A 26,225-nucleotide genomic window follows, 5' to 3' on the forward strand; every position below is an offset into this window, starting at 1 on the left:
CTGTGCGTGGCCGAGATCACCAGTTTTTGGTGATCTCAGCCTACCATCAGCCTCACACTGTGGAGCCCAATCACCAGTTAGGCCTCGTCCTCCCACAGGCCTCGCATTGCGGGGGGCCGCGGGCCCGGGAGTCCCGCGGTGGCACGCCTGTGCGTGGCCGAGATCCCCAGTTTATGGTGATCTCAGCTGATGACTCGCCGAGGATATTTTAAAAACTCGGAGCGATGTTGCCTTGAAACAAAAGGTTTAATAATAAAAAAGACACATGAGACACATTTTGACACGTTTTTTTTGTTTATTCCATACAATACAGCAATGAAACACACGGCAGTCGATATCGTCAATGTTAAAGGCAACGCCATACAGTCCAACGTCTTTCAAACAAGCTTCACTGGTCCTCCTCTCTGAGCCCCTTTCGGGTGACCGAAGAATGAGTTTGGAGTGTAGCGATAGCACTCTCTGTGTGGAAACGGCTCCTTCGCCTCTCCCCTTAACGTGAGCCTGTCGACGAGTACTGTGCTTTTAATTTTGTTGCTCGTGTGAACTTGTGCTGTGTACCAATGACCAATAAACTAAACGCCCCATGGTTCTCCACGATTGTACTACCACTACAACCACCACCGTCAAAACCAATTGCCCTTAAACACAGAACAGAATAATATGTTGAGAGAGGAAAACCACACAAGAAACAATAGTCGATGGATGAAATACATTGGGTTTTAATGACACAAGTTGGAAGCGTTACATTCATAGATTATAACATGTCTTAGTATAAGGGGGTTTCAGTCGTATTGGGTTTTAATAACACAAATGCCAAAAAAGTCACATTCATTAATTATATATACATTTGTAAGGTCTCTTTCCCTAGCACGCTTCTCGCATCCGGGGGAAGATGTGGAAAAGCAGGGTCTAGTGTGCTTGTGCCGCGTGCCAGTCTTTCGCGCTCTCGCTGTCCGCGGTCATGGCTGTCAGTTCCTCTCTGAGTTTGCGAGGAAGTTCCAGCTGCGTCAGGCCATGTCGAATAACCGCTACCTTGCACAAAGTCTTCAAACTGGGGCTTAAATCCAACACTGACAAGTCAAAGTAGAAAACGTCATCGTCGAGATGTCCTTCGGCGAAGACGATGACAATATCTCTCACCAGGAAACACCGCCACCCATAGCTCACATCTACACGGCATCCCCTTATCCCCTTGGGCGTAACTCTCTTCCAGGTGCAGGTCTCTGGGTTGAATTTCCACAGGGATTGTATCTTTTCCCCCCATTGGGGACCAACAAACGTGTACAGCTCTCCGCCGTAGGCAAAGGCCGAATTTTCCCAGAGCTGTTCCGGGGTACGGGCCACGTGCCTCCAGAGGTTGCTGGTTGTGTCAAACACGTTCAAGTCCTGACGTGAGAGTGCAAACACCTCTGTCCCCATGGTAGTGGTAGAGAGGTAACAGGTAGGTGGCCCAGGGCCTCTTGCATTAATCAAGGACCAGGTCATGGTGCTGGTGTTTAAAGTGTAGATGTCATTGATGTGACGGGAAGGCTGCCCAGGTGATTTGGTGTATCCTCCGTATAAATACATGACTTCCCCCACGGCACAGGCCGAGTGCCAGTACCTGCCTTCCGGAGTGTACCCGGACACGTTGGGTTTGCGCCATCCGTGGGTGTCCGTATCGAAGGCGTACAGATCGTCGAAACACTTCCACCTTGGCCATATCCCCTCTCGCATTATACCTCCCCAGATGTAGACGGTGTCTCCTATCAGTACGGCTGTGTGGTTGGAGCGGAGGGTGGGAATGTCAGCTGGACTCCCTCCCGTCCCTCCTCCTGCTGTGGCCGGAAGCAATGTCCAACTCAAGGACACCGTGTCGAAAACGCGTACCGAGAAAACACAAATTTCATCCTCTCCGAAATGTGTTCGGGGACGACGTCGCCCGCGTGGCCGAAGCCGTGGCTTCCTGTGCCAGCCAAAGCAGTACAACCGGTCTCCGACGGACACGCAAGCATACTCGTATGGCATTGCCTGCACGTCGCGCAGACTCGCTGTCCAGAGCGCCATTTGTATCACCGCGATGGATGTGACGAGCTTAAAAAAACTGACAGCTCGTAGCTAGTGGTAAATACGGTAGGTCTACTCTGCTGCTCCCCAGATGTAGACGGTGTCTCCTATCAGTACGGCTGTGTGGTTGGAGCGGAGGGTGGGAATGTCAGCTGGACTCCCTCCCGTCCCTCCTCCTGCTGTGGCCGGAAGCAATGTCCAACTCAAGGACACCGTGTTGAAAAGGGGTCCTTTGCACAAATGTCATCCTCTCCGAAATGTGTTCGGGGACGACGTCGCCCGCGTGGCCGAAGCCGTGGCTTCCTGTGCCGGCCAAAGCAGTACAACCGGTGTCCGACGGACACGCAAGCATACTCGTATGGCATTGCCTGCACGTCGCGCAGACTCGCTGTCCAGAGCGCCATTTGTATCACCGCGATGGATGTGACGAACTTAAAAAAACTGACAGCTCGTAGCTAGTGGTAAATACGGTAGGCGGATGGGGCGCCGAGTTCACGATTTCTTCGTGAACTCAGCCCCGCATAGGCAGTGCGCTGCGCGCACTCCCGGCTCCGGGAGCCCGGCGGTGCAAAGCGGATGGGGCGCCGAGTTCACGATTTTTTCGTGAACTCAGCCCCCGCATAGGCAGTGCACAGGCAGTGCAAAGCGGATGGGGAGCCGAGTTCACGATTTTTTCGTGAACTCAGCCCCCGCATAGGCAGTGCGCTGCGCGCACTCCCGGCCCCGGGAGTCCGGCGGTGCAAAGCGGATGGGGACGCCGAGTTCACGATTTTTTCGTGAACTCAGCCCCGCATAGGCAGTGCACAGGCAGTGCAAAGCGGATGGGGAGCCGAGTTCACGATTTTTTCGTGAACTCGGGCCCCCGCATAGGCAGTGCGCTGCGCGCACTCCCGGCCCCGGGAGTCCGGCGGTGCAAAGCGGATGGGGCGCCGAGTTCACGATTTTTTCGTGAACTCGGGCCCCGCATAGGCAGTGCGCTGCGGCGCACTCGCGGCCCCGGGAGTCCGTCCGGCAGTGCAAAGCGGATGCGATGCCGAGGTCACGATTTTCTCGTGACCCACACACACGCACACACAGAGTAGAGGGGACTTTCCCACGCTCAGCCTCCCATAGCAGAACACGGGGGGGAATTTCCCGCGCGCGCACACCCACACACACACACACACACACACACACACACACACACACACACACACACACACACACACACACACGCACACACACACACACACACACACACGCACACACACACACACACACACACACACACACACACACACACACGCACACACACACACACACACGCACACACACACACGGTAGGTCTACTCTGCTTTAACACTTGGGACCCACCTGAGAGGGACAGAGGGGGATCATTTTATATACTCTGTATTGTATGAAATAAACACCAAAGCGCATAAAACATTCTCTTGTGTGTAATTCTTATTAACCAAACTTGAAAAAAACCCACTGGCATTCTTATAGCCCAGGTTGACTAAAAGCAAAGCCACCCCCCGCCCCACATTTCGCACCCCTTTCACACTGCGGGAGCCTCTCACACGGCAGGATCGGTGTCGGCTCCGACAACGTCAGTGTGAAGTCCGTCAGTGTGAAGACCATGGCTGCTGCGCACGTCAATCCCACCGAACCGCACCGCTGTTGTCGGTGGCACGGATACAGAGACGCCGTAAAAATTCTCAATGCCGTGAACGTACTTCACACGGAGGTAGCGCCAGAGTTGCTGTCCAACACCCAACATAAAATGTGGGGGTCAAATCCTAAACAGGACACGGACATATGCTGTGCATGCCACTACCCGACAGCCAGCAGCCCCAAGAGCACTCCAAGGCGGACAAATAAAGACTTTTCTCTGACTGTCGACACCGAATCCGAGAGTTCCGCGCTCGCACGCCCGGTTTCCAAGTCACAGAGCCGGGAGTCAAGTCAAGTCAAGTCAAGTTTATTTTAAGTGTCAAATCATAACAAGTTATCTCAAGACACTTTACATTTAGACAAGAGTACCGACAAAGATCCATCCAGAGCAAGCAACAATGCAACTGTGGTAACGAAAAACTCAAAAAACGAGAAAATCGAGAAACGTCAGGCTGACCAGGCTCTGGAGGATTGCCGTCAGCCTCTGCAATCAGCAGTCTCTTTGACTCCCTCGTATAGCCGTTTTAGACAAGTACACGCTTTGGTCGCTGTTGACTATCTCCCTGTACCCGTGAACAACCAGTATGAGAGCGGCGAACATGTCGTCTTTCGAGTACTCTCCGCCCAGCTTGCGCTTCCCCCCGGTGATGACTTTGTTGCTGCATTTCAGAGTGGACACTTCGGACAGCTCGACCCTGAGTTTCTTCAGCAGGTTTTCGCCCTTGGCTATGTTGTTCCGGGACATGATAGGGCCGTCCACCTCGAACATGAAGCTACTGTCGGTGGCCTGCTGGATCAGGTTGTTGGGCATGATGTTGTTTATGTCCGTGGACACCATCCCGGGCTCGGTCTGCGTGTTGTGATTGCTCAGGGGCACGTTCTGCTGCAGACGCGTCCTGCGGACCTTGGCCTCTCCGGTCAACATCTCGCCAAAGGAAACCACGGTCTCCATGTAACCCACGTTGTAGGCCATGATGCTCGAGTGCAGATGGGTGACCATTTCTATTTTGTTCAGGCCCACGTGCTTGCCCGGATATATCTTATGCTGACGGGAATCCCGCTTGTGGTAGCCGTAGGCCAGAAACCCGCCGGTGATCGGGTGGTTGAGTTTGTGCAAGACCCGGGAGAGGAGGATCGCCACTTCTTCCATGTAGGTGTTCTGCTCTATGATGATGTATACGGGCACGGCGTTCCAGTTCACCCTGAAGGCGGTCTTCATGGCATTTGCGTGCAAATATATGAGCGCGCAAAAGGCCTCCTGGAGTCCGCACTCCAAGTCGCCTATTTCCATTTCTTCCAATCCGAATATCTACAAGATACAGAGAGGAAAGAAAATACAGCGCGTGAGAAAGAGCGACATACACATATTACTTTTTTCTAAAGGAAACCATGAACTGCGGCCAATGCCGCTGCGGCCTCATCGTAGACAAAATAATCACTATAGTGACAACGTGGGACACGGACGAGCTGTGCGAAAAATACAAATTCATGGTAGTCACAACCGCCTTCCTCTCGCATTTTATGTTCGTTTCGGCCATGAGCACCCCGGAAATGTTGCAGAACTTTGGGATAGCGACCAACTACATGCTTTTAAAAATGAAAAGCGTGCAGCTGTTGGACACCGCTCAAAAGGGGTCCGCTTATCTCACCGGATGCCTCGGCATCGAGGCCCATCTGGCGGACTCCATACTCGAGACGGTCTGGCCGAGCTGGAACAAGACCCTGTCTCCCGTGGCGTTGGTCACTTCCGTGGAGCTGACTCTACAGGGGACGGCGGCCTCGCTGGCCGTGCTCAAAGACGTGCTGTCGAGGTGCAGGCTCACCAAAGTCTACATCGCAACATGCATGACGCTGTGGCTCGAGTGCGACACGGTGTCGCCGTGCGACTGCGTCAAATTCAACAGACTCGTCACGTGTTCTCACCACATCACAATCCCGCAGAGGGACCCTCTCACAGACAGGATGGTGACGGACTACAGGCAGATAGCGGTCAACATAGTGGACGTGCTGGACGATGCGTCCCTTGTGGAATACGCGGCGGGCAGAGACGACACGGACGGCGACGGGGACTCCCGGGCCCGGGAGTCAAACATTTGCTTTCACACTCTGTACGTGGACCTGAACGTACGCATGACACTAACCGCAAAGCACCCGTTCTGCAGAGCCAGCCCGGACACCAGGCCCGCACAGGACTTGGTGCCGTTGGCGAACGTGGGATCGAAGCCGATGTAAAAGGCGACGGGCTGCGTGTCGGAGAAGGACAGCTTGTTGCGCATCAACTGTTCCAGGCATCTGGTGTCAAACGGCCTCACGGTGTCGCTCTTGGTGTTGGACTCCGTGACGGACTGCCCGACAACTTCGGCCTCGAAGCCCTTGGGCACGATCATGTTCATCAGGGTTTTCAGATGGTCGTTCACCTCTATGTACGGCGGACAGTAGATGCTGAGGCACGGGCACATGGTGCTCTCCAGCTTCAGATGCGCCTTGCACTTGAGCGACTGGGATATGACGTGAAACACGGGGTTGTCGTCCTTGTCCTTGATGTCGTTCACTTTCATGAGCCACGTGCAGTTGCTCACGTGAGACGTGATGTGGACCTGTTTCCGGCCCTTGAACGAGATGTTCGGCAGCACGCTCAGCAGCGTCTTGGAGCTGACAAATCCCGCCTCGTCAACCAGGATCAAATCTGCGGTCTTCCCTCGGCTTGCCTGCCAATGAGATAAAAGGACGGTTGGGGGCTATGAGTTTAAAAAACACACACGGCGTGGTACGTACCACATCATAAAACAAAGTAAAGTAACATAGAGATTTCAGTGTATTTTTCACATTTTACCACGTGTGTACTCAAAATAACACGACGCTCGAGCGTTCCGGTCAACGAAATGGAAACGGTGTTTCAAAAGAACTCGACTGACGTGGCCATGTGCGTCTTGCAGTCGTGCACGTTTACTCAAATCAGACAGGGCGTGCACCGGTGCCTGCGGCATCACACGGAACACAAGTGCGGTCTGCGCACCTGCAAGTCCTTGCTCGTAGCATGCAAATACATGCCTGTGGATTGCAAACACACACACAAGGCTCACGTCGCGTGCGAGGACGTCCAATTTGACCCGGACTGTCCCCTTGGCAAGCACGGCGACGCCGGTGTGCAGGACTACAGGTGCGTGGACAACACTCCCGTCGCGGAGACGTTTGCCGAGTACTTGCTGGCCACCAGGCACAAAAAGGCCGAGCAGTACAACCGGTGCTGCGAAGAGGACCTGAAGAGGTTGCTCAAAAGGTGCATCCCCACCGTGATAAATTACACAGAGTTCATAACGTCGGCCGAGTTTCTGCGGTGCTACGACTCTCACGACCACAGCATAGGCCATGACGACAAGTGGAGGCACAGGCTGACCGAACACTGCTCCCGCAACATAACGGCGGCGTCCAGGGACGTGCGGTCCGAAACGATGAACGCAATGACCATCTTGGCCACGCTCGTCTTCTACTCTAAAGACACGGTTCGTCAGCACATAAAACAACTGGTGGACTGCAAGGACGACTCAGTGTTCTACGACAAACTGCTGATTTTACTCTTTTTCTGCCACGACTACATGAAGTGGACGTACAGGGGAAAGACCACGGACACCGTGATAGAGAGCAAGCTCCTCGTCTACATATTTTTCAACAGAAAGACCGAAGTGCAGAAGACCTATTCTACGCTGCACAAAGATATAAAAACATGCATGAAAGCCAACAAAACAAAAATGCACGCTATTTTAAAAAGCTGTCTTGATGTGGAAAGTACCATACACTGTTATTTCACACGTTTTCAATAAATAAACCAATTGAACACAAAACCCTCTGAGTTGAAAAGGTTGCATTGTTTTTATTGCTTTACAACACACAACATGGTGGTAGTAAAATATTGTATTTTCTTCCCCCTTTCTTTCACACGTCGTCCTCATCGAGGTTCATATCTATGTACAAATGTTTTTTGTTGGAATAAATGTCGATTTGCCAGTGCGTCACCGATATCTTAGTGATGGGTTGGGTGCCGTACAGTATGGCCCTTTCTTGGACGCAGTTGGACGAGTGTTTGTGGAGCAGCTCGTTGACAAAGTCAGTCTTGAAAGTGGTTATATGTGACAAAACATCTGTAGATTTCGTCAGGGTTTTGGAATAGGAAATGTTTGAGCCGGCCATTTTTGTCACAGCACGTCAGGCTGATCCGGAACGTGGGGTAGATGCAGACGCTGTTCAGAGGCAGGTTGTCTCTGTGCCGGTCGGGCCTCACGAGCTTCACCACTTTATTCTTCAGTACGGAGAACGACAACACGTTGCCTATCAGCCAACACAGCTTGTGCAGAGACAGGATGAGTTCTTTGTGAGCGTCCGAGTCCACGTTCACCAAGACGCTTTTCATAAACCCGGCCGCCACGCTTTCTGCGTACGTGAGCCCCACCGCGTTGCACAGGTTGCACTCATTTATGTTGCGGTACAACCAATTGGCTTTCGGCGTGGACATGCCCAGTCCCATCAGGTGGCGAAAAAAAGTGATCCTGGGGCTCACCCTGTACTTTTGCCAGTACGACCTGACGGGACACAGGACGTACTTGCACACGTCGTTAGTGAAGCTCTTGGGCAGCTGTCCCCCCAGCAGCGTCGTGATGAGGTGCCTCCTCATGGTGGTTATCTCATCGCCGGTGACGGGTTGGGGAGTCGAGGTGGGTTTGTTGAGAAACTTGGTCCGGCACTTCTCTGCCGCCACGTAGGCCAGAGTCACGTCCAGTATGTACTTGGTGGGCTGCCTGCGGGCCTTAAAGTTCCGGAAGGCCTCCACGCACTTGTTGTACTCTAACAAGTTCTTGTGCAGCAGGTGCTCCAGCCTGAGGCGCTCCTGTTTGCGACGCACCGAGTCTAGAGTCGACACGAAGTCCGTGGGCTCGGCCCCGGCGTTGGTGCTGTACGTCATGTTCAGCTGAAAGTAGTTGTCTTTGGTGCAGGCTCCCGAAATGACCACGTCGAGCGTGGGCACCTCGCCGGGCTTGGAGATGATCTCGGCTCTTTCCCGGACGTTGTGTGCCTCCAGCCCGTGTCGCGGGTCCGGACCCGCGGCGCCGTCGTTCGCGTCCGCCACCGCCCTGGTCACGTGGTTGCAGGACACCAGGTCTATCCTGGCCACCACCGTGTCCAGCTCCGTGTTCAGGTCGAACAGGCACTCGGGGCAGTATCTGATGTCGTACATCGCGACCGGTATGACTTCGTAGTTGACCAGGATGACCATGAATTTGATCCACTCGTCCATGAGCGGGGCCACGTCTCTGTAAAAGTACGACGACTGCGCGGCCCGCCACAGGTGCACAAACGCTGCCATGGTCAGGACTTCGCTCCTGTTCACCACGCTCTCAAAGTCAAAGTGTGCTTTAGTGTAAAGTGCCGTGAGGAAATGCATCGTGTCCAAGACGCTAACCTCTCCGTCGTCTATCCAAGCGCGAGACCGCACCACGTCTTCTATCAGGGCCCTGACGCTGGCCATGTGAGTCGGGGGCGCTCGGCCCCGCAGCGAGTTCTCGGCGTACGTCAGCACGGTTTTGGCGGCTGCGTAGTCGTCACCAAGGCGCGAAGCCACGGCGTCAGCGGCCATGTCGGTTCGTGGGTATTTTCTTTTTTTGCTTTTTAAATATACTTTATTGAAAATTATTCAGGTTTACAAAATATGCGTCTCATTGAAATCACATCTTCAAATACAATATCACAAGTTCAGTACAAAAATATAAATCGAGGCATTTTTTTTTACAGGTTCAATAAGTGCCACGGTGTCACCTTCTTTTTTCTTAAGTCGAGAGTTCTTTGTCTTTTCAGTTCAGTTTGTATTTGTTTATTGTATTATGTATTTGGTATGATCTCCTGGTGGATCACCATGGCACACACCGTGTTAGCCACAGCAGTGCAAATAATTGTCCAATAAAAGTCCCGTTCACTGGCCGTCATTTTCTCCTCTGGTCACGTGCGTCGAAAAAAAGTAGCAGCACACGATCATACACGTCAGGGTCAGCACGAGGGAACTCACGCCCAACGCCAGGCTCGTGTACATGATCTCGCTCCAGCCCCCGAACACGTCTTTAGTAAAAGACATGACTTTCTCTTGCGTGTGGTTCCAGATACGATCGATGTTTTCCTGAATGTCCACCACCTTCTTCCCGAGAGCCGTCACGGTGTCTCGGACGACCGAGGCTGTCTTGTTGACCAGGGAGCAATACGTCTTGATCGGCGTCACCTCGCGCAAGAGGACTTTCAGCTGCTGTATCACTTCGAGCGACGCCTCGTTCGTTTCCGTCAGAGTCGCGTTGCGCACGTGCACGTCCTCCGCGGCCAAGACGACCCGCTCGTGCGGCATCAGCACGGCGAACGTGCCGCCGCCGGTCTCGTTGTAACAGACGGGACCTTTGCAGGCGCCGCACACGTGCGGGTACGTGAACCGGCGCCGTCCCGAGAAGAAGGCGTCCACGTCCACGGACACGGGAGACGAGCACCAGATCCCGTCGCACTCGGGCCTGTAGTACAGCCTGTTCTCTATGCTGACCAAGTCCAGGTTCAGCCAGCACAGGTTGCCTCCTCCCGTCCAGAACGGCACGTAGGCGTCAGCCCATTCCCGTATCACCAGATCGTGTTCCGTTGCCGTGGCCGCCACGTTGAGCGTGTTGGAGGCGCTGTCGTAGTGCGCGTTCTGAAACCGTCCGTTGGGCACCCCGTCGATGCAGCCCGACACTGACTTGGATTCCAATATCGACCTGAGGCACGACTGCATCATGCCGCTGTACTGCGACAGGCCCGCCGTCACAAAGTCGAGAGCGTGGCTGTAGGTCGACACGACCATGGGGTAGGTGGCTTTAAACACGGACATGTCCGTGTTGCGGAGCAGCGTGTGAACCAGGTCCATCGACACGTTGGCCGCCTTCTGGTACAGCTCCCAGTGCTTCGCGACGGCCTCGGCCGGCCCGTCGTTCCGGACCACAGTCTCCTTGTTGAATGCGGCCGACACGTGCGCCTCCCAGCTGCTGGCCAGAAAGGCCGCCGGCGGGACGTGGTTGGGCTTGTCCGAGTCCACACGGCCCAGGCTCAGCAGGCTCTCGGTCAGGTGTCTGGCGTACTCGAGGGCGTACTGCTGCCTCTGCAGCTGAAGGAGCAAAATTTCGGTCAGTTTCTGCGAGCCACAGTATTTGGAGCACGCGCTTCTTTGAACCGTACTGCACAACTGCGAGCACTTCAGAAACATGGGGTCTAACACCGCCAACGTGCTCCCGGACAGATCGGGCAGGGTCAGGCCTATGGTGACGTACTTGGCCGAAAGCGGGTCTCCTGCCGGCACGTAGCCTACGCGTCTGGGTACGGTTATGGCGCCCGGCTTTCGAGCCGACGGCGGCTGTGGCGGGGCGCTGCTCTGCGACGACGGGGAGGGGATGAGGACGACGAAAGCGACCATGAGGGTGAGCGCGGCGCCCGTCGGTCCGCGCGCCAGATCGAGTCCCATTGCACGACCAACACACACAGCCCGATTGCCAAGGCCACAGCCAGAACCAGAGCCAGCGCGTCCAGCACAAGCACGTAGAGATTTGTGTACGCGTGGTTCGTTGCTTTGGTCACAGTGGAATTTAATAGGTCTAAAACGCCACCACTCATGATCAACCCCGAGTCACCCAGACCCTTTACGTAGAGCGCCAGCGCCGTGGTGTTGATTGTGTTAAAGTGGTTCATAGAGACGTACGTGTCGTTCAACGGGTCAGTCCGGTACCAGTCGATGTAGTCTCTCCCTTCCTCCAGACATAGGTCTCGCTGCAGCCGCACGGCCTTCACGGACTCGACGCGCTCCTCGACGAAGGGGGCCCGGACGATCCAGCCGGTCCCCAGCGCGCACACGTTCTTCACGCAGTTGCCGCACATGTAGTCCGCCGAGGTGGACAGCGGGTCGTCGCTCACCGACGTCTCGACCGCGTGAGAGTACATGAGCGCCGAGATCGGCTCCGTTGAGAAGCACCCGCCGTTGCTTTTGCTCGCCAGGGGGACCGCGTAGTTGAAGTTGATCACCCACGTGGCCTTCTGGTGGTTGTGCACGGTCAGCCTGAACCTGACGTCGGAGCGGTTCCAAGAGGCGGCTCGGCCGGGTCCCAGCACCATATGGGCCATGGTGTCCTCTGACGCCGTCCAGCAGCCCAGGCCGGAGCCCAGCAGGCAGGCGTACAGGTTATCGTGCGTCCGTCGGCAGTTCTCGGTCCGTCCGATGCTGTCCAAGAAAGACAGGCTGCTGGTCACGTGCGCCGTCAGGTCGTCGTCCCCGAGGGCCCCGGCCGAGCACACTTCGACGGGATCGCGTTCCTGTTCCGACACCAGGCGGCTCCCCGACATGCCGTGGTTTGTCTCGTTGTACTTCGGGTAGCTCAGCCCCATCTTGTCGAACAGGGAGTTCCCGGCCGTCCAGATCCCCAGGAACTCGGCCCTCCCGGAAGCGTTCATCACCGCGTTCACTCCCGGCACCGTCGTCTCGGTCCTGTAATCGGTCCTCGTGCACAAAACCTTATCGGTCAGCGTGTGCTTGTAAAAGTACACCGGGGTCTGGCCGACGAGCTCGGGACGCACCCTCGTGGTCACGTACGTCCCGAGTTTAGTGTTTGTGACTTTGGACAGGGCCATAGGGTTGTGCGTGAACGTGCCCGCCGGTATGGTCCGCGACATCTGATCCACCGTGTACGTGTCTATCACGGTCTTCGGCGTCGGGGTGTACAGGAACACGGTGCCGTTTTTGTAAAACAAAAAAGACCTGAACATCCAGGTCCAAGTTTCGACCCTCGCGGGCAACAGGGTGTCCAAGTAGTAAGCCTCGTCCACGGCGCCGGGATATGTTTGCGTCACGGTCACGTGCGGTTGCACGGCGTCCAGCACCCTTCTCCTGCACAGGCTCTTGTCGTCTGTGGGGCCCACGGCCAGGCCGGGGATCGGCGTCCTGAAAAAGCCCGTGTAGTGGAAATCGGTCCTCTGAAAGAAGAAGAGCTTTGTCGCTTTGACCACGCCGGGGCAGTACTCGGGCGGACCCGACCGATCGGTGCTGTACAGAAACATGACGGGCTTCGGGGTGATCGTGCTGTACAGCAGGTCCAGCGTGGGCACGCCGTTGCGGTCCACCAGATCGACGTCGTCGAGGAAGCCGTAGTGCAAGTGCCTGACGCCCCACGTCATGAGCTCGGACACGAGGTGCTGCAGCTGAGGCGTGCTCCGCATGAAGGTGAAGCCTCCGTCGGGCTGCTCCACGGCGCAGCAGTCCGAGCCGAGCAGCGGGGAGCACGGCGCCGCGCGAGTCGTCGTCCTGTCGCACTTGGCGACGTGGTTGGTGGAAAAGTCTTTGTGCCCGACGTACGTGCAGCCCGTGTCGAGCTCAACGACCACCTTGTCGGGGCCGAACATAGCTATGGCGTTGGGGACGGCTACCACGCCGTACAGGTCGGGCCTCACGCCGTGTGCGAGCGCGGGCTCCTGCACGTACGGCCCGACGACGGACTCGGGAGACCACAGCCAGTGACTCCTCGTCTTCGGAACCCATTGCGAGGGGCACTGGGGTATCAGCTTCATCGCCGTCTGGCCGTAGTCTCTAAACGGGATGTTTGTGCGCAGCCTGGCCATGACCAGAACGATGAAGTCTATGCCCGCGACGCATCCGTCGAGCTCCCTGTCCGTGAAGTCGTTTGAGAACTCTGCTATCCTGGGCAGGTTGTAGAACATGCTGCCGGGGGCCCTGACCGTGACCACGGTGCCGGGGTTCATTGCCTTGATTGTCTGCGCCGTGCGTGAGACGTGCCGCCGGCCCAGGTAGCTCACCAAGCACACGTTCGGGTCCGACACCAAGTTGATCGTGAAGTGTGTCAGGACCGCCGGGTTCGCAAGTTTCCGCTTGATGTCCGAGAACAGCTTCGGGCCGTCCTCCAGCAGCTTGTCGGACAGCATGACGCCCAGGCTGGACGCCACGGGGGCGAAGGCGTTCAGCGCCCTGATCGTGTCTTGCAGACACGTGAGGTTGGACATGTCCAGCGTGATCGTGTCGCAGTAGGCCGCGTACTTGGCGACCCGCAGCTTTGCGTCTTCCACAATGGACTGTACAGGCACGGCCACGAGGCAGGAGGCCGTGCCCCTGGTTTGCCTCTCGGTGTAAAACCCGCCGCCGTGCCGCACGTTGGCCCCGTTGGGCTTCAGGGAGAGCTCGTAGGCACCGAACGTCTTGCGCATGGGAGGCAGATCGCCGACACACTTGGGGTACGCGTGCGAGGTATTTCCGTCGTAAAAGCTCCTCAGGCACCGGAAGCCCGGGGACGATAGGCTCAGGACGGACGGGTCCATCTGGTGCGAGTTGTTGTACATGTCGCCGTAAAAACACAGCCCCCTGTGCCTGCTGTTCCGGGGCGCTTGGCAATACGCCATGCTCCTGACGATGCGCACCTCTTGGGCTCGTCCCACGTTCACCATGGCCCTGAACGACAACACGGGATACATGTGGATGATGCTGTTCACCGTCTGTGACGGCACGTGCTTGCACAGTAGGTCGGCCATGTTGAAGCTGGGAGTCTCGGCCACGCCGAACGGCCACTTGACGCGGCCCCTGTAGCCGCCCGACTTGAACCAGGCGTCGTCGCACACGGTCCGGTTGGTCCCGCACTTGAGGTTGGTCCCCCGTAGGGATTCTCTGACGAAAACGGGAGAGTACAGGACTTTGGACTGGTTCGTCCGGGGGAAACAGAAAATTGTCGAGTTTATCGTGTACCGGTAGGCCGTAGACGATGTGTAAAACTGCACCAGAGGCATCGAAGGCAGCTCCGCTTCCATTCCGTACAGGGTCCGGTTTGCGTACAGGGCCAGGGCCTGCAGGAGAAACGTTTCAAACGTGCCCTGCCTGTTGGGGTGATCCCTTACCATCAGCCTCCTGGACGGATTCGCTATTGTGCACAAGCTCACCGTCCTGACAACGCTAACCGGGCTCGTCTCGGACGGCTCGGATTCTCCCAGGCACAGGTCGAAGCTCATGTGCGTCGAAAGGCGCGAAAGAGGCGGCCGTTTGGACCGGGGGGCGTTGATGCGATCGTATAAATCTCCGGCCACGGAACCGGAGCCGGTGGCCTCGTGCGAGCAGCAGTCCAACACGCCGTACATGTTTTCGAACGTGTCAGTGAAATCCAAAAGGTTCCACTCATTTCTAGGTCTGACGGGCCTCTCGTACTCGAGAATCTGCTCTGCCTCCGTGACCGTGCCGTTGTACGGTTCCAACCGGTCGTAAAAGGCAGTTAAACTCGCAGTTAAACTCGCAGTTAAACTCGTCATGAGTAGGACCTTCCACATGGCGGTGTTATGTTAGGGCCCATAGATCGCAACACACCACATCGGAGAAACTGTGTATATAATGTTTTTTTTTATTAAGAATAAAACAAACACAAGTTACGTACATCTAGAACATCTGCAACATATTTTTTCTTCCGGGGTCCGCAAGTTTGGCTGTTTCAGACTTCCGGAGCCGTAATTTGGAACTGCCTGACCCGTGAGTCAAAACTCACAAAGCTTAGAATTGAAACGGTATACAAAAACTAATACGTGCATAAAACACAACTGGTTTGTCATTTTCAGGTAGCCGGTATGTCGGTGAATCACATCGGTGTATAAATCCCCGTCGAGGAATAAAAGCTTGAGAACGGGTCGGATTCGTCCTGCCTGTGCGCATCGTCTCCCTTGCCGGTTTTGGTGACGGGCCCAAGGGCGTAGAACATAGGGTTTGTTTTTGTGTTTGACGCGAGGCAACACAGGCAAACCATGCACACGAACAGTACAGTGCACAGCGCCATGGCGCAGCACTCAGTCACCAAAAGCTCCAGTTTCACCGTCACCGCCTCTTCCGACTGGCTCTTGATGAAAGCGTTGATCGAGGTGAAGAACACGACCATGAGCAGCAGCAGGATGGTGACGGCGACCGTCATCACGATCAGGCAGGTCGATTTGCCGGTGGTCCATTTGCTCATGCTCACCTTCTTGTGCATGGAGAACTTGAGGACGATGACTTTCACGCCGTAGTACAGGCACAGTCCGAGCGCCAGGGCGCCGAACAACGAGAGCAGTACGCCCAGGGCCAAAAACAGCCTTTTCCTGACGGCCACGTCCGTCACGGCGTAGTTTATGCACGTCTCAAACGCCCTTGGGTAGATCACAAAGCCCATCACAAAGCCAAAAAACATGGTGAAAGTGAACAGGCTGGTGGTGAAAATGGTCACACTCATGAACATGGTCACCAGTTTGTTGTAGGCGGGCATGTCGAAGGTCTTCATTTTGGACGCCAGGAAGTATTCGATAGAGTCCATGTTTCCCGTCGACTCCCTTTTGGCCTTGTTGTTTTGACCGCCAGTTCCCACCATCTTGAAAACCTGGTTCTTACGGGCACGGCGCAGAGCGGTCTCCTCAAAGCGCGGCGGGCTTGTTTTAAATAATCCTATATTTACAATGGGTTTCTGTCACACGTTGCCGAATCGCAATGTTTTTAACGCAGCGCTACGTGGCCGAGGCCGTCCCCAACACGAGGATCAGGCACTTGGGAGACGGGACGATCGAGGCTGTGTGCGACGACGCGGACACTGGCACCGCGTACAAGTACAGGGTGAGCGGTATCACGGCTCAGGTAAAAAAGTACATGCTGTACGGTAGGAAGAGCGGCGTCAACACCAGGTTTTACACCAAGAAGATCATGCGCGCCCTCAACAGGCCGGTCGGTCCCACGATCCCGAAAACGGACCTCTGCGGCATAAACAAGAGAGATTCTACCTTTACCCGCTTCCACAAGTTCCTAAAGACCGGGCCCTCCGACTCGGAGATAACCGAGTTTGTCGTGTCTGTGGGTTTCAGCGAAAAGCACACGCCGTTTGTGTTAAAGTTCTGTAAATCCGTGAAAAGCGTCAAGAACGCGACGTCCAGGAAACGCGTGTGGGACAGCATGAAAGTGCCCCAGGTCTTGGGGACGAGCGTCGACGCCGAACTCAAGGCACTTTTCAACGGCAAGCGTTTGGACGACGTGAGCGACATAGCCAAAAACGTGATCAGGACCCTCAAGGCTCTGAACGTCGTACGCATGGGCGGAGGGACGCCGGTGGCAAACACCTTTCACACACGGCACACCAAGTGCGGCACGTGCAGGCGCATAGGCGAAGACCAGGGCTTTTTCACCGAAGTGGACTTCTGGGGCTACGACGAACGGTTCAACCAAGTGTGCGTCTTTGAGTTTAAGCTGCTGACCACGGACATGTTGACCGAAGACACGTACAGGCGGTACAACTTTCAGCTGTGGCTCACCAGCGTCATGTTCAACATGACCTACCCCCAGCTGGCCCACCGCACGAAAGCCTACATAATAGTGTACCAAGTTGCCGACAGCTCGCTGCACATATTTCCGTGCGCCAAGCCCCAGATCCACGAGGCGACAAAACGCTTCTTCCCGTTTCTCAGGTGCCTGTGCGCTCCCATGTTGCGCGATGTCCTTGGGAAGCACTTGGGAAACCCCGGCGTGCCCCTGTTTCAAAAAAGGGCCCCCTCGAAATTCGCGGAAGAGTGCCTGGCGAGAAGATACTACGATTGTTTTAAGTCGGAACCCATCGTCATACAATGAACGAAACTGCTGTGTTGTGATGCTTGTACATTGTAAATAATAAAGACCTATTTTTGATATATTACCGATGTTCATTGGTGCATGTTCCTGTTCTGTGTTCAGTCTAAAAGTTATGTTGTTCACCATGTATATAGCAATAGTTCATTTCACAAAAGCATTGAGGGCAGCCACCAACAGAGTTGCCAATGAAACAGACAGACAACTGTACCGATGTACTTTACTTACTTTACTTTATTTGTTTATTTAGACGGGACAATGCATATTAATGAACACTGCATGAATGCAATGTAAATAAGCCGGAATTAGCAAGAATGCTAAATTTCATCCGTAGTCCCCACATGAAGACAAAACAAGTGTGTGAACTTGTTCTGTGCACCGATGACCAATTTTATTCTATATTCTATGTTTTGTTCTGTGTTTCAGGGCAATTGGTTTTTGACGGTCGTGGTTGTAGCGGTAGTACAATCACGGAGAACCACGAGACGTTTATTGAGAGAGGAAAACCACACAAGAAACAATAGTCGATGGATGCAATACATTGGGTTTTAATGACACAAGTTAGAAGCGTTACATTCATAGATTATAACATGTGTTAGCATAAGGGGTTTTCAGTCGTATTGGGTTTTTAATCTAAAACAATGCTGGTACACGGCTCACATCGGCGCATACGCTCTTGTCAAACGAACGGGCTCACAAACAGTTCTTGTAATCTTCATAACACAGAAGATGGTAGGCTTTGCCGTTCACTCTGACGGCGTTTTTCAGTTGCCATCCTTCCTGCTCGTCTTCCCAGTTTGCGTGTTGGCTGATCTCCCATATCGGTCTATGCGGCAGTAGACAGCAGAGAGCGGGAATCTGCATGTTGCTGTACGTAGTCAGGATCCTGAGAAAGGATGTCGATCAACGTAGCCTCGTGCCTTTTCAGTTGCTGCGTGGCATCTTCTGGCTCTTGAGCCGGGAGGTTGTACCATGGCATTACCAAGAGTTTGCTCCAATTTATTCATTTCTCAAAGCCAAAGGAGGAGGGTCAAAAAAAAGTGCCGGAAATTCATACAATGCACTCAAAAGTCTTCTATGATTACTCTATGACCAATCATGGATTGTACTGTATGACAGCTAACTTGCCCTTTGAAGCAAATGCTAGCGTGCAGTGCAACTTTGCCCATAACACCCCCTTCACAGTGAGGGCAATAAAGAAGACCTCCACGGCCTGGGCAAATCAACAGCCTCTCAATCTCAAATTCCCCTATGGAACTACAATCTTCGAGCCAATCCAACGTGTATTGAGTGCAGTCCGGTATAGTGATCCTACACTGTGCGAATCCCACGCTTTCTGCAATGTTCTGTAAATATGACCATATCTCATCAGTGTTGTTCGAGCCTGCCATTTCTTGTTTTCGAATGGTTTTTAGACACCCTTAGTGTTTTCTGCTGAACTGGACTTTGTAAACCAAGAAATACTATCCTTATATCCTTTGTTTTGTTTGTGTCCTTTTTATTTTTTATTTTTCTTTGGCTGCTCCTGCGTTGTGGGACATGCTGCCTAATTTCCGATGGTGTCTCTCAAAGCAGCGATGACCCCTTCCATCCCCGTTATTTCAAACATGGTGTCTGGGAAGTCTTCGTTGCGGCATTTGGGACAGGTCGGAGTGTTTCTCGTCCACCGGTCCACGCAGTCCCGACAGCCAATGAGACTGCGACAGCACGCCGCCACGACCGGGTTCCTCATCACATCTTGGCATATGACGCACAGGAACGTGGACCTGACGTTGGACACCTGGTCATGGGACAGGGCGGCGACAGTGGCGGCCTGGTCAGCGCGGGCATCCTGGGCGACCTGCTGCACGTCTTGATACACTGCGGGCGGCTTTCGGGCTGCCGCTGGCACTATCTGCTCTGTGCAGACACAGGAGCGCAAAGCACCAGCGAGCTGGCCGGATGTATGGAGAACCGGGATGACTGGAAGCGACGATGGAAGGCTCGTCTGAGGACGACCTAGAGAGCGTATGCTAAATTCGTCCAACGTATCAAGTGGATTAAGAGGAAACCTCGTCGCTAGATTGTTCATGTGCATCTTCTTCAGGATGTGCACCATGAGCCGATTTACGTTTTCGGAATAGGCCTCAGCGATGCGGTCGACGACGTCGATCCGCCTAGCTCTTTGTGCGGGCTGGTGGAGGTCCACCAGCTGCTTCAGATGCCACTTGAACGTCTCAAACTCATCCCTGCCCATATCCTCCAGGGTGGCCAAGATGCGCTCCTTGGCTCGCAAGATGCGGCCATGGCTCGCCATGGTTCAATGGTTGATTGATCGGTTGATTCCGTCCTAAAGTTGTAGTTGTTGGTTTCTCTTGCTGACATTCGCACTCATTTAAGATTCTCTCAAATAAGAAGATGAGAAACAAGTAGTTCTTATGTTTCATCCTGTTCAGAAGGAAGGTCATTCAGTGGGCTGAGTCTTGTGGGAGTGCTGTGTGTATATATAAATACAGCAAAAAAACGAGAGTAGATCCAGCCAAGGACCCTTATCAGACCTTGAACCAAGAATCATGATTGGATTCAGAGCGAGGACGGCCGCCAGCTGCATGGCTGTGGTGTATCTGATGCTTGTGGAAAGCTTGGTCGAAGGTGGACCAATAGCATCATCTGAAACGGTGACGGAAGCAACAAAAACAACGCCGGTTCCGGGAGGATCCACTCACGTCTTCGGCGCATACGAGAATGGCTCCGGAATGCCGGACGGCGGGCCGGACCTCAACTCCACGGAGGGTTCCGAACAAAACCCCTCGGTTTATGTCGACGTCGCAAGCACAGTGAGTCCTCGAGTTCAGAACCACACAACGGTCATCGACAAAAGCGTCAACGCTTCGGACGAACTGGCGGTCGAAGGCTCCTCGGTTTATCTCGTCACCAGCACAGCCGCTACGGCCAGGCCCGGAAAGCCAGACCAATCCGCAACGGCTCCATCTCCGACGTTGAGACGGCCCGCGGCCGGCATAACCCAGGCTCCGTCCACGGACCGGGGCGAAGCGAGCGAGGAGACGGCGACGACCTGGGGTCGGGTCGCTGACAACCGGACAGAGACCGAGGGCCGTGCCGCCGAGGAGGAGACCGTGCCGCCGACGGAAAGGGCCGCAGAGAACCACGAGACAACGGAGCAGGCCGCCGAGGCCGCAGGGGAGGAGACCGTGCCGCCGACGGAAAGGGCCGCAGAGAACCACGAGACAACGGAGCAGGCCGCCGAGGCCGCAGGGGAGGAGACCGTGACCGCGACGGAAAGGGACGCAGAGAACCACGAGACAACGGAGCAGGCCGCCGAGGCCGCAGGAGAGGAGACCGTGACCGTGACGGAAAGGGCCGCAGAGACCGTGACGAAAGCGGACCAGGTCGCAGAGACCGTGACTGAAACGGAGCCGGAAGCTATAACTGTGACAGAGACCGAGACCGTGACAGAGTCGGATTCAGACTCCGGAACTGTGGCCAAGACCACCACCACCACCACCACTACCACGATCACTGCAACTATCACCAACATCATCACCACTAAGCCCAAGACTAACCCAGCAGCAGATGCACATAACTGGAACGTTTGGGTTAAGGTGATGATATCCTTGGTCGTATTTGCGCTGATAGTCATTGCCATACATGTGACCCGCAATCACAGTCGTTGCGCCAAAACGGACAACAGAATACAGGTACTAGCGCCAGAGCCATTGAACAGGAACATCGACGTCAGAGTGAGCACGCATGTTTGACACGTTATGTGTGCTACAGGCAGAAGTCATAAAGGGGAACATCTTGCGGCCTGACTTACAGCGCATCTCTCTTTGTTTTAAATGAAACACGTATCATTTTCTCAACACATGTAATAAACTGACCGTTTGACCTTATTTGTTTTGTGCGGCTCAAGGGTGTTCTTACTCATTTACTTAGTTTTAAGGAGAAAAAAGCAACCGAAACAGTGGTTTTAAATTGTTGAAAATGCTTTCTTTATTTGAGTGATGTTCAAAAAGTATTGGGTTTTAATGACACAAGTTAGAAGCGTTACATTCATAGATTATAACATGTGTTAGTATAAGGGGTTTTCAGTCGTATTGGGTTTTAATAACACAAATGCCGAAAAAGTCACATTCATTAATAAACTACTCATACCAAATGAGTTAGTCGTTTTCCCTTCTAAGTGTCTATATACATCTCAGCCAAATCCTCCATGATCTTAGTTGGGAGTTCCGAGTGCTCTAGACCGTGTTGAACAACTGCTAGCTTGCATAAAGTATACAGCCTAGAATTTAAGTCTAAGACGAACACGGCACCGCATCTCGCGGCTTCATCTGTGGCAAAGCAACGATCTCCCACCACGTGAAAGCTCATCGACCGTACCCCATAACAAACATTAGATGATGGGCCCTTTATTCCCTTTGGGGAAATTGGGGAAACCTTTTGCCAGGAGAAGGTGTTTGGATTGAATTTCCACATATCCTCATGGACTTCTGTAGACCCAGTATCCAGTACAATGTTCGTACCACCAAATATGTACAGCTCTCCCTTGTAGGCAAAGGCTGAATGATACCAGCGGTCTTTCGGAAGAGGCTGTGCAGAAGACCGACCGCTCCAGCAGTTGGTAAGCGTGTCAAACACTCTCATTTCATTGTTCCCAAGGGTCTCCTTGTTATTGCGGTAAGGGAAGTAATTGTTATTCCTTCCCCCGAATACAAACATCTTTGTCCCGATGATAGTGGCAGAGTGATGTTGTGTGGCACGCACTGTAGTGCCTCTGGTGTTAACTAAAGACCAGACCATTGTGTCAGTGTTCAACATGTGGACGTCAATGGTGGACTCGCGTCTGTCGTGGATGTATCCTCCGTGTACATACATGACCTTCCCCAAGACACAGGCGGAGTGGCCGGACCTCCTCTCCGGAACAGCCCCAGAAACCTGAGGTTTGGACCATCTGCCGGTTTCGACATCGTATGCATGAAGGACCTCACAAAACGTACCCCCCCAGAGGTATATAGTACTGTCTATCGACACAAGCGTGAAGCCCCATCCGACGGGGACACTTCCTTCTCCTCCTTCGGTTGTCTCTGGGAGCCTTTCCCACTTCAGAGTACCTGTGCGTAAGACATGCACAGCAATGGGGAACATTTTATATCCGTCCTCTTGGAAACAGTACAAGTCCTGACCCACAGCCACAGAAGCACATAAGTCTCTAAAATGGGGTTGTTTCCGCCGACTCGCTGTCCAGCACAACATGGTGCCGGAAACACAGTGGTTGTGATAATAAGCCCGTGTTGCAGGACGAGACTTGTTTTTATTCCCTCTGGGAGGAGCCCGTGTTGCAGGACGAGACTTGTTTTTATTCCCTCTGGGAGGAGGCAACGTTGAGGTTTCACGAGATGTGACTTGAAACTCACGACATGTGTTTTACACGATGCAAGATGTGACTTGAAACTCACGGCAGTGTTATGGTCAACAGTTTATGTATTATATGATTTATATGTAATTGGCAGATGATGATCGGTGATACGTATCAGGTGTGAGGGCCACGTAGTGACCCAAACTCTAGATCTAAACCTCTACTTGTTGTCTATAATTACTAAACTATACTATTATGTTGCCTTGTGCTTGAATATATTTAATGATAAAATAAAATCCTAATCCTGAAAATACAGAAAGGTCTGTGTAGTCATACAGATCATTGGAAGAACATAAGGAAACCTAAGGTATTCTCACAATTCTTGCATCACAAATGTTTCATATCATTTTCATACTTTTTATTTTCACTTTTTAGCATTGTCTTTGCTTTGTCTAAAACTAGAATTATGTTTTTGTCTTTTCTGCTTTTTATATTTTTTTGTTGTCCTCTTTTCTTTTGTTTGGTTGTATTATTTTTTTATATTCATTTTAGTTTTTTGTTGGTTTTTAATATTAATCAATTCAAATTGTATATTATGTATGCAGTGAGGAACTATTCTACCATCTTTCCCATGGAAAGAACAAAAATATTATTACTGATACTCTATACTGTTGTGCAAATCAAATACATCTAATCAAATAAATAAAATCCTTGTCATCTGCACAACTTCATACTACTACTTCAACCAAATCCACAGTGTGATTATTGGCAGTGCATGTGCTGCTGCCAGGAATGGGATTCAGGGGCCTATCGTCTTCAGTTCTCTGTACCTCCTGGGTTTTACTGGTGCCCCTGAAATGGCGCACCAGTAACAATAAAACAATAACCTGGGACAGAGGGAGAAGAAGAGCCACCAGACCCACTGCAGTTGCTGTTGTTGTTGTTAATCGATAAACCGCCATGGTTCTGTTGTAGTCTCTCTTGTTGACCTGTTCTGAGGAGACACAGTTGTACAAGCCAGCATCTGATCCTGAGGCGTCTCGAATGAGGAGGAATCCACCGTAGATGTAGTATTTGCTGCTGTCGGAGGGAAGTATTTGGTCTGACAATCGCCAGTGGACCTGTGCCAGGTTGGAGTCTGGCTGGCAGGGCAGCACAATGTTGTTCCCTGGAACCAGGACGACATCTTCAACCACCAGCTCTTCCTGCTCTGGACGAGGACATTGTGAAGTGTCTCCGCTCAGACTCTGAATGGCAGTGTCAGAGGAAGACGCCAAGCTGGAGACTAGGCGGCAGCGGTCTGAGGAGTCCCAGGCACAGTAGGGGTCTCTGGCCAGGACACAGTCCACACAGGACTCATAGCGACCGCAGTTACTGACTGGCATCTGAACAGCACCAAACTCTGATCCTGCGTACAGCTGGCCCTTGGCGGAAGAGAGACGCAGAGTCCTGATGGGATTGGGGTCCTCATACAGCTGAATCTCCTCAATGATGAACATCTCCCCAGCGTAGTTCACAGCCTTCTGAATGTAGCCGTTTTCAGTGCCAATGAACATGACAGGGTATCTCTCACCATCTAGTGCCAATACACTGTCCACTACAATCCGAGTCAACAAAGGCCCCTTTTTCACCACCAGGGGGCCCCCATTGAGTGGCCAAACAGTCTCGTCCATGAGGGGATGATCTCTGATGAACTCAAGGGTTTCGTCTGGGAGATCCCAAGAGGTTTTGATCCCCTTTTTTTGAGCAGCATCATTGATACAAGCTCCTGGTCTGGGATCAGGCACCTTACCCTTGTACGTCACCCACTTAAACCCACCATTCAAGACTTCGCGTGACATAAACTTCCCCTCATTGAAAACCTTTCCAATGGCAGACACACTGTATGCACACACTGCAGACATATCTGGTGGTGAGTCCGACTGAGGTGTAAAGACAGCATAGAAGATGCCCTCGTTCTGGTTTTTGTGTTCCAGCAGGAACGCATCCTGGACAATGGAAGGCAGGAGGCTGTGCTGAGGGATGGGGCAGTCCAGGCGTGCCTTCTGGAACGAAGTCCATTTCTTCTGCAGTGTCCGCGCACCTCCAATATCCCCCTTGCAGACACGAGCCACCCGTGACACTGTGAGTTTGCTGGAGAAGTCATATTCCTCTGCATTCTCTGTGAAGAACAAGTAGACCTTATCGTCGTCACCATCAGGACTGCCAACGCTTTCACGCACAAAGTCCATGTGGATGAAGTCAGGGTCACTGAGCCAAGCGCTGCTCGGCACAGTTTGAAGAGTTGAGCTTGAGCTGTCGAACCTTGTGAACCGGTGTTCATAAGCCAGGAAGTTGATTGCTGTGGCAGAATACTGATCGCTTCCAACCCTGAGGGAAGAGTGTCTTTGGAAAGGATCAAAGGGACACTTGCCCTTCCCATCCTCCAGCTTTCCCTCCAGACTCAACTGTCCATCAGAATACATCATGTGACTGCAGGTGGGTTTAAAAGCATTTGTTCCACAAACATACATTCTGGGGTCATTCTCCTTGTCATCGTCCAGTGTGTGCAGCGTCCGAATGTAGTTACGGCATTCCACCTCAGCATCTTTTCTCTTGAATGAACACTCCCTCTGTTCTGCTTCGGTAACTGGCCAATAAACTGCAGCTTTCTTATCAGCGATGTTGTCGATATCCAGGGCATAGATTGCTTCTCTGGACCCAAGAAGCAGCAGACCCAAATCCTCTCTCATAAGCATGGTGGTGTAGTTCCAGATCCCCTCCTCTCTGAACATCTTCAGCTCATTCTGGTAGGAGACAGTCTTTCGCGGAATGCAGAAGTCAGTGTTAGATGTGCTATAGGACGTGGGGAGTAGAAATCCCAATAGAATGAACAAAACGTACAGAGGAGCCATGGTCTCTATTATTCCCAAAATCGCTGTAAACACAAACGCCACCACTCCGAGACCCAGTCCAAAGCACACAAACGCGTCCCATCTGAGTATATAGTTGGAAGAGTAGTGCGACAGGCCGTCCGTGTGGGAAAGTCCCACGCGCGTGCGTGCGCGCGTGCGTGTGGGAAAGTCCCCTCTGCTCTGTGTGTGCGTGTGTGTGCGTGCGTGCGTGTGCGTGCGCGTGCGTGTGGGAAAGTCCCCTGTGCTCCGCTATGGGAGGCTGAGATCACAAAAAAAATCCCATACGCTTTGCCCGGGCCCGCGAGTGCGTGCAGTGCAAAGCCTATGTGAGGCCGAGATCACGAGAAAGTTGTGATCTCAGCCCCGCATAGGCTTTGCGCTTTGCCGGACTCCCGGGCCCGCGAGTGCGTGTGCGTAAAGTGCAAAGCGTATGGGACCACTCACGTCTTCAGACCAAAACGGACAACAGCATACAGGTAGTAGCGCCAGAGCCATTGAACAGGAACGTCGACGTCAGAGTGAGCACGCATGTTTGACACGTTATGTGTGCTACAGGCAGAAGTCATAAAGGGGAACATCTTGCGGCCTGACTTACAGCGCCTCTCTCTTTGTT

At 53.3% G+C, this 26,225-nt stretch overlaps 2 protein-coding genes across 2 annotated transcripts; both read right to left on the bottom strand.

Moving 5' to 3' along the window:
• Positions 1-909: 909 nt before the first annotated feature.
• LOC308290197 (kelch domain-containing protein 3-like) lies at positions 910-2,046 on the bottom strand (the record flags this gene model as incomplete). The annotated part of the gene is made up of 1 exon (XM_080731972.1): positions 910-2,046. One exon carries the CDS (start codon positions 2,044-2,046, stop codon positions 910-912), a length of 1,137 nt encoding a protein of 378 aa, XP_080588098.1.
• Positions 2,047-23,446: 21,400 nt separating this feature from the next.
• Positions 23,447-25,612, bottom strand: LOC308290208 (semaphorin-4E-like; the record flags this gene model as incomplete). Its single annotated transcript, XM_080731983.1, has 1 exon — positions 23,447-25,612. The coding sequence occupies one exon, from the start codon at positions 25,610-25,612 to the stop codon at positions 23,447-23,449; it is 2,166 nt and encodes a 721-aa protein (XP_080588109.1).
• Positions 25,613-26,225: the final 613 nt, after the last annotated feature.

The sequence above is a fragment of the Nannobrachium achirus genome, assembly GCF_963921795.1.
Source record: "Nannobrachium achirus genome assembly, chromosome: 1".
Classification (NCBI taxonomy): Eukaryota; Metazoa; Chordata; class Actinopteri; order Myctophiformes; family Myctophidae; genus Nannobrachium; species Nannobrachium achirus.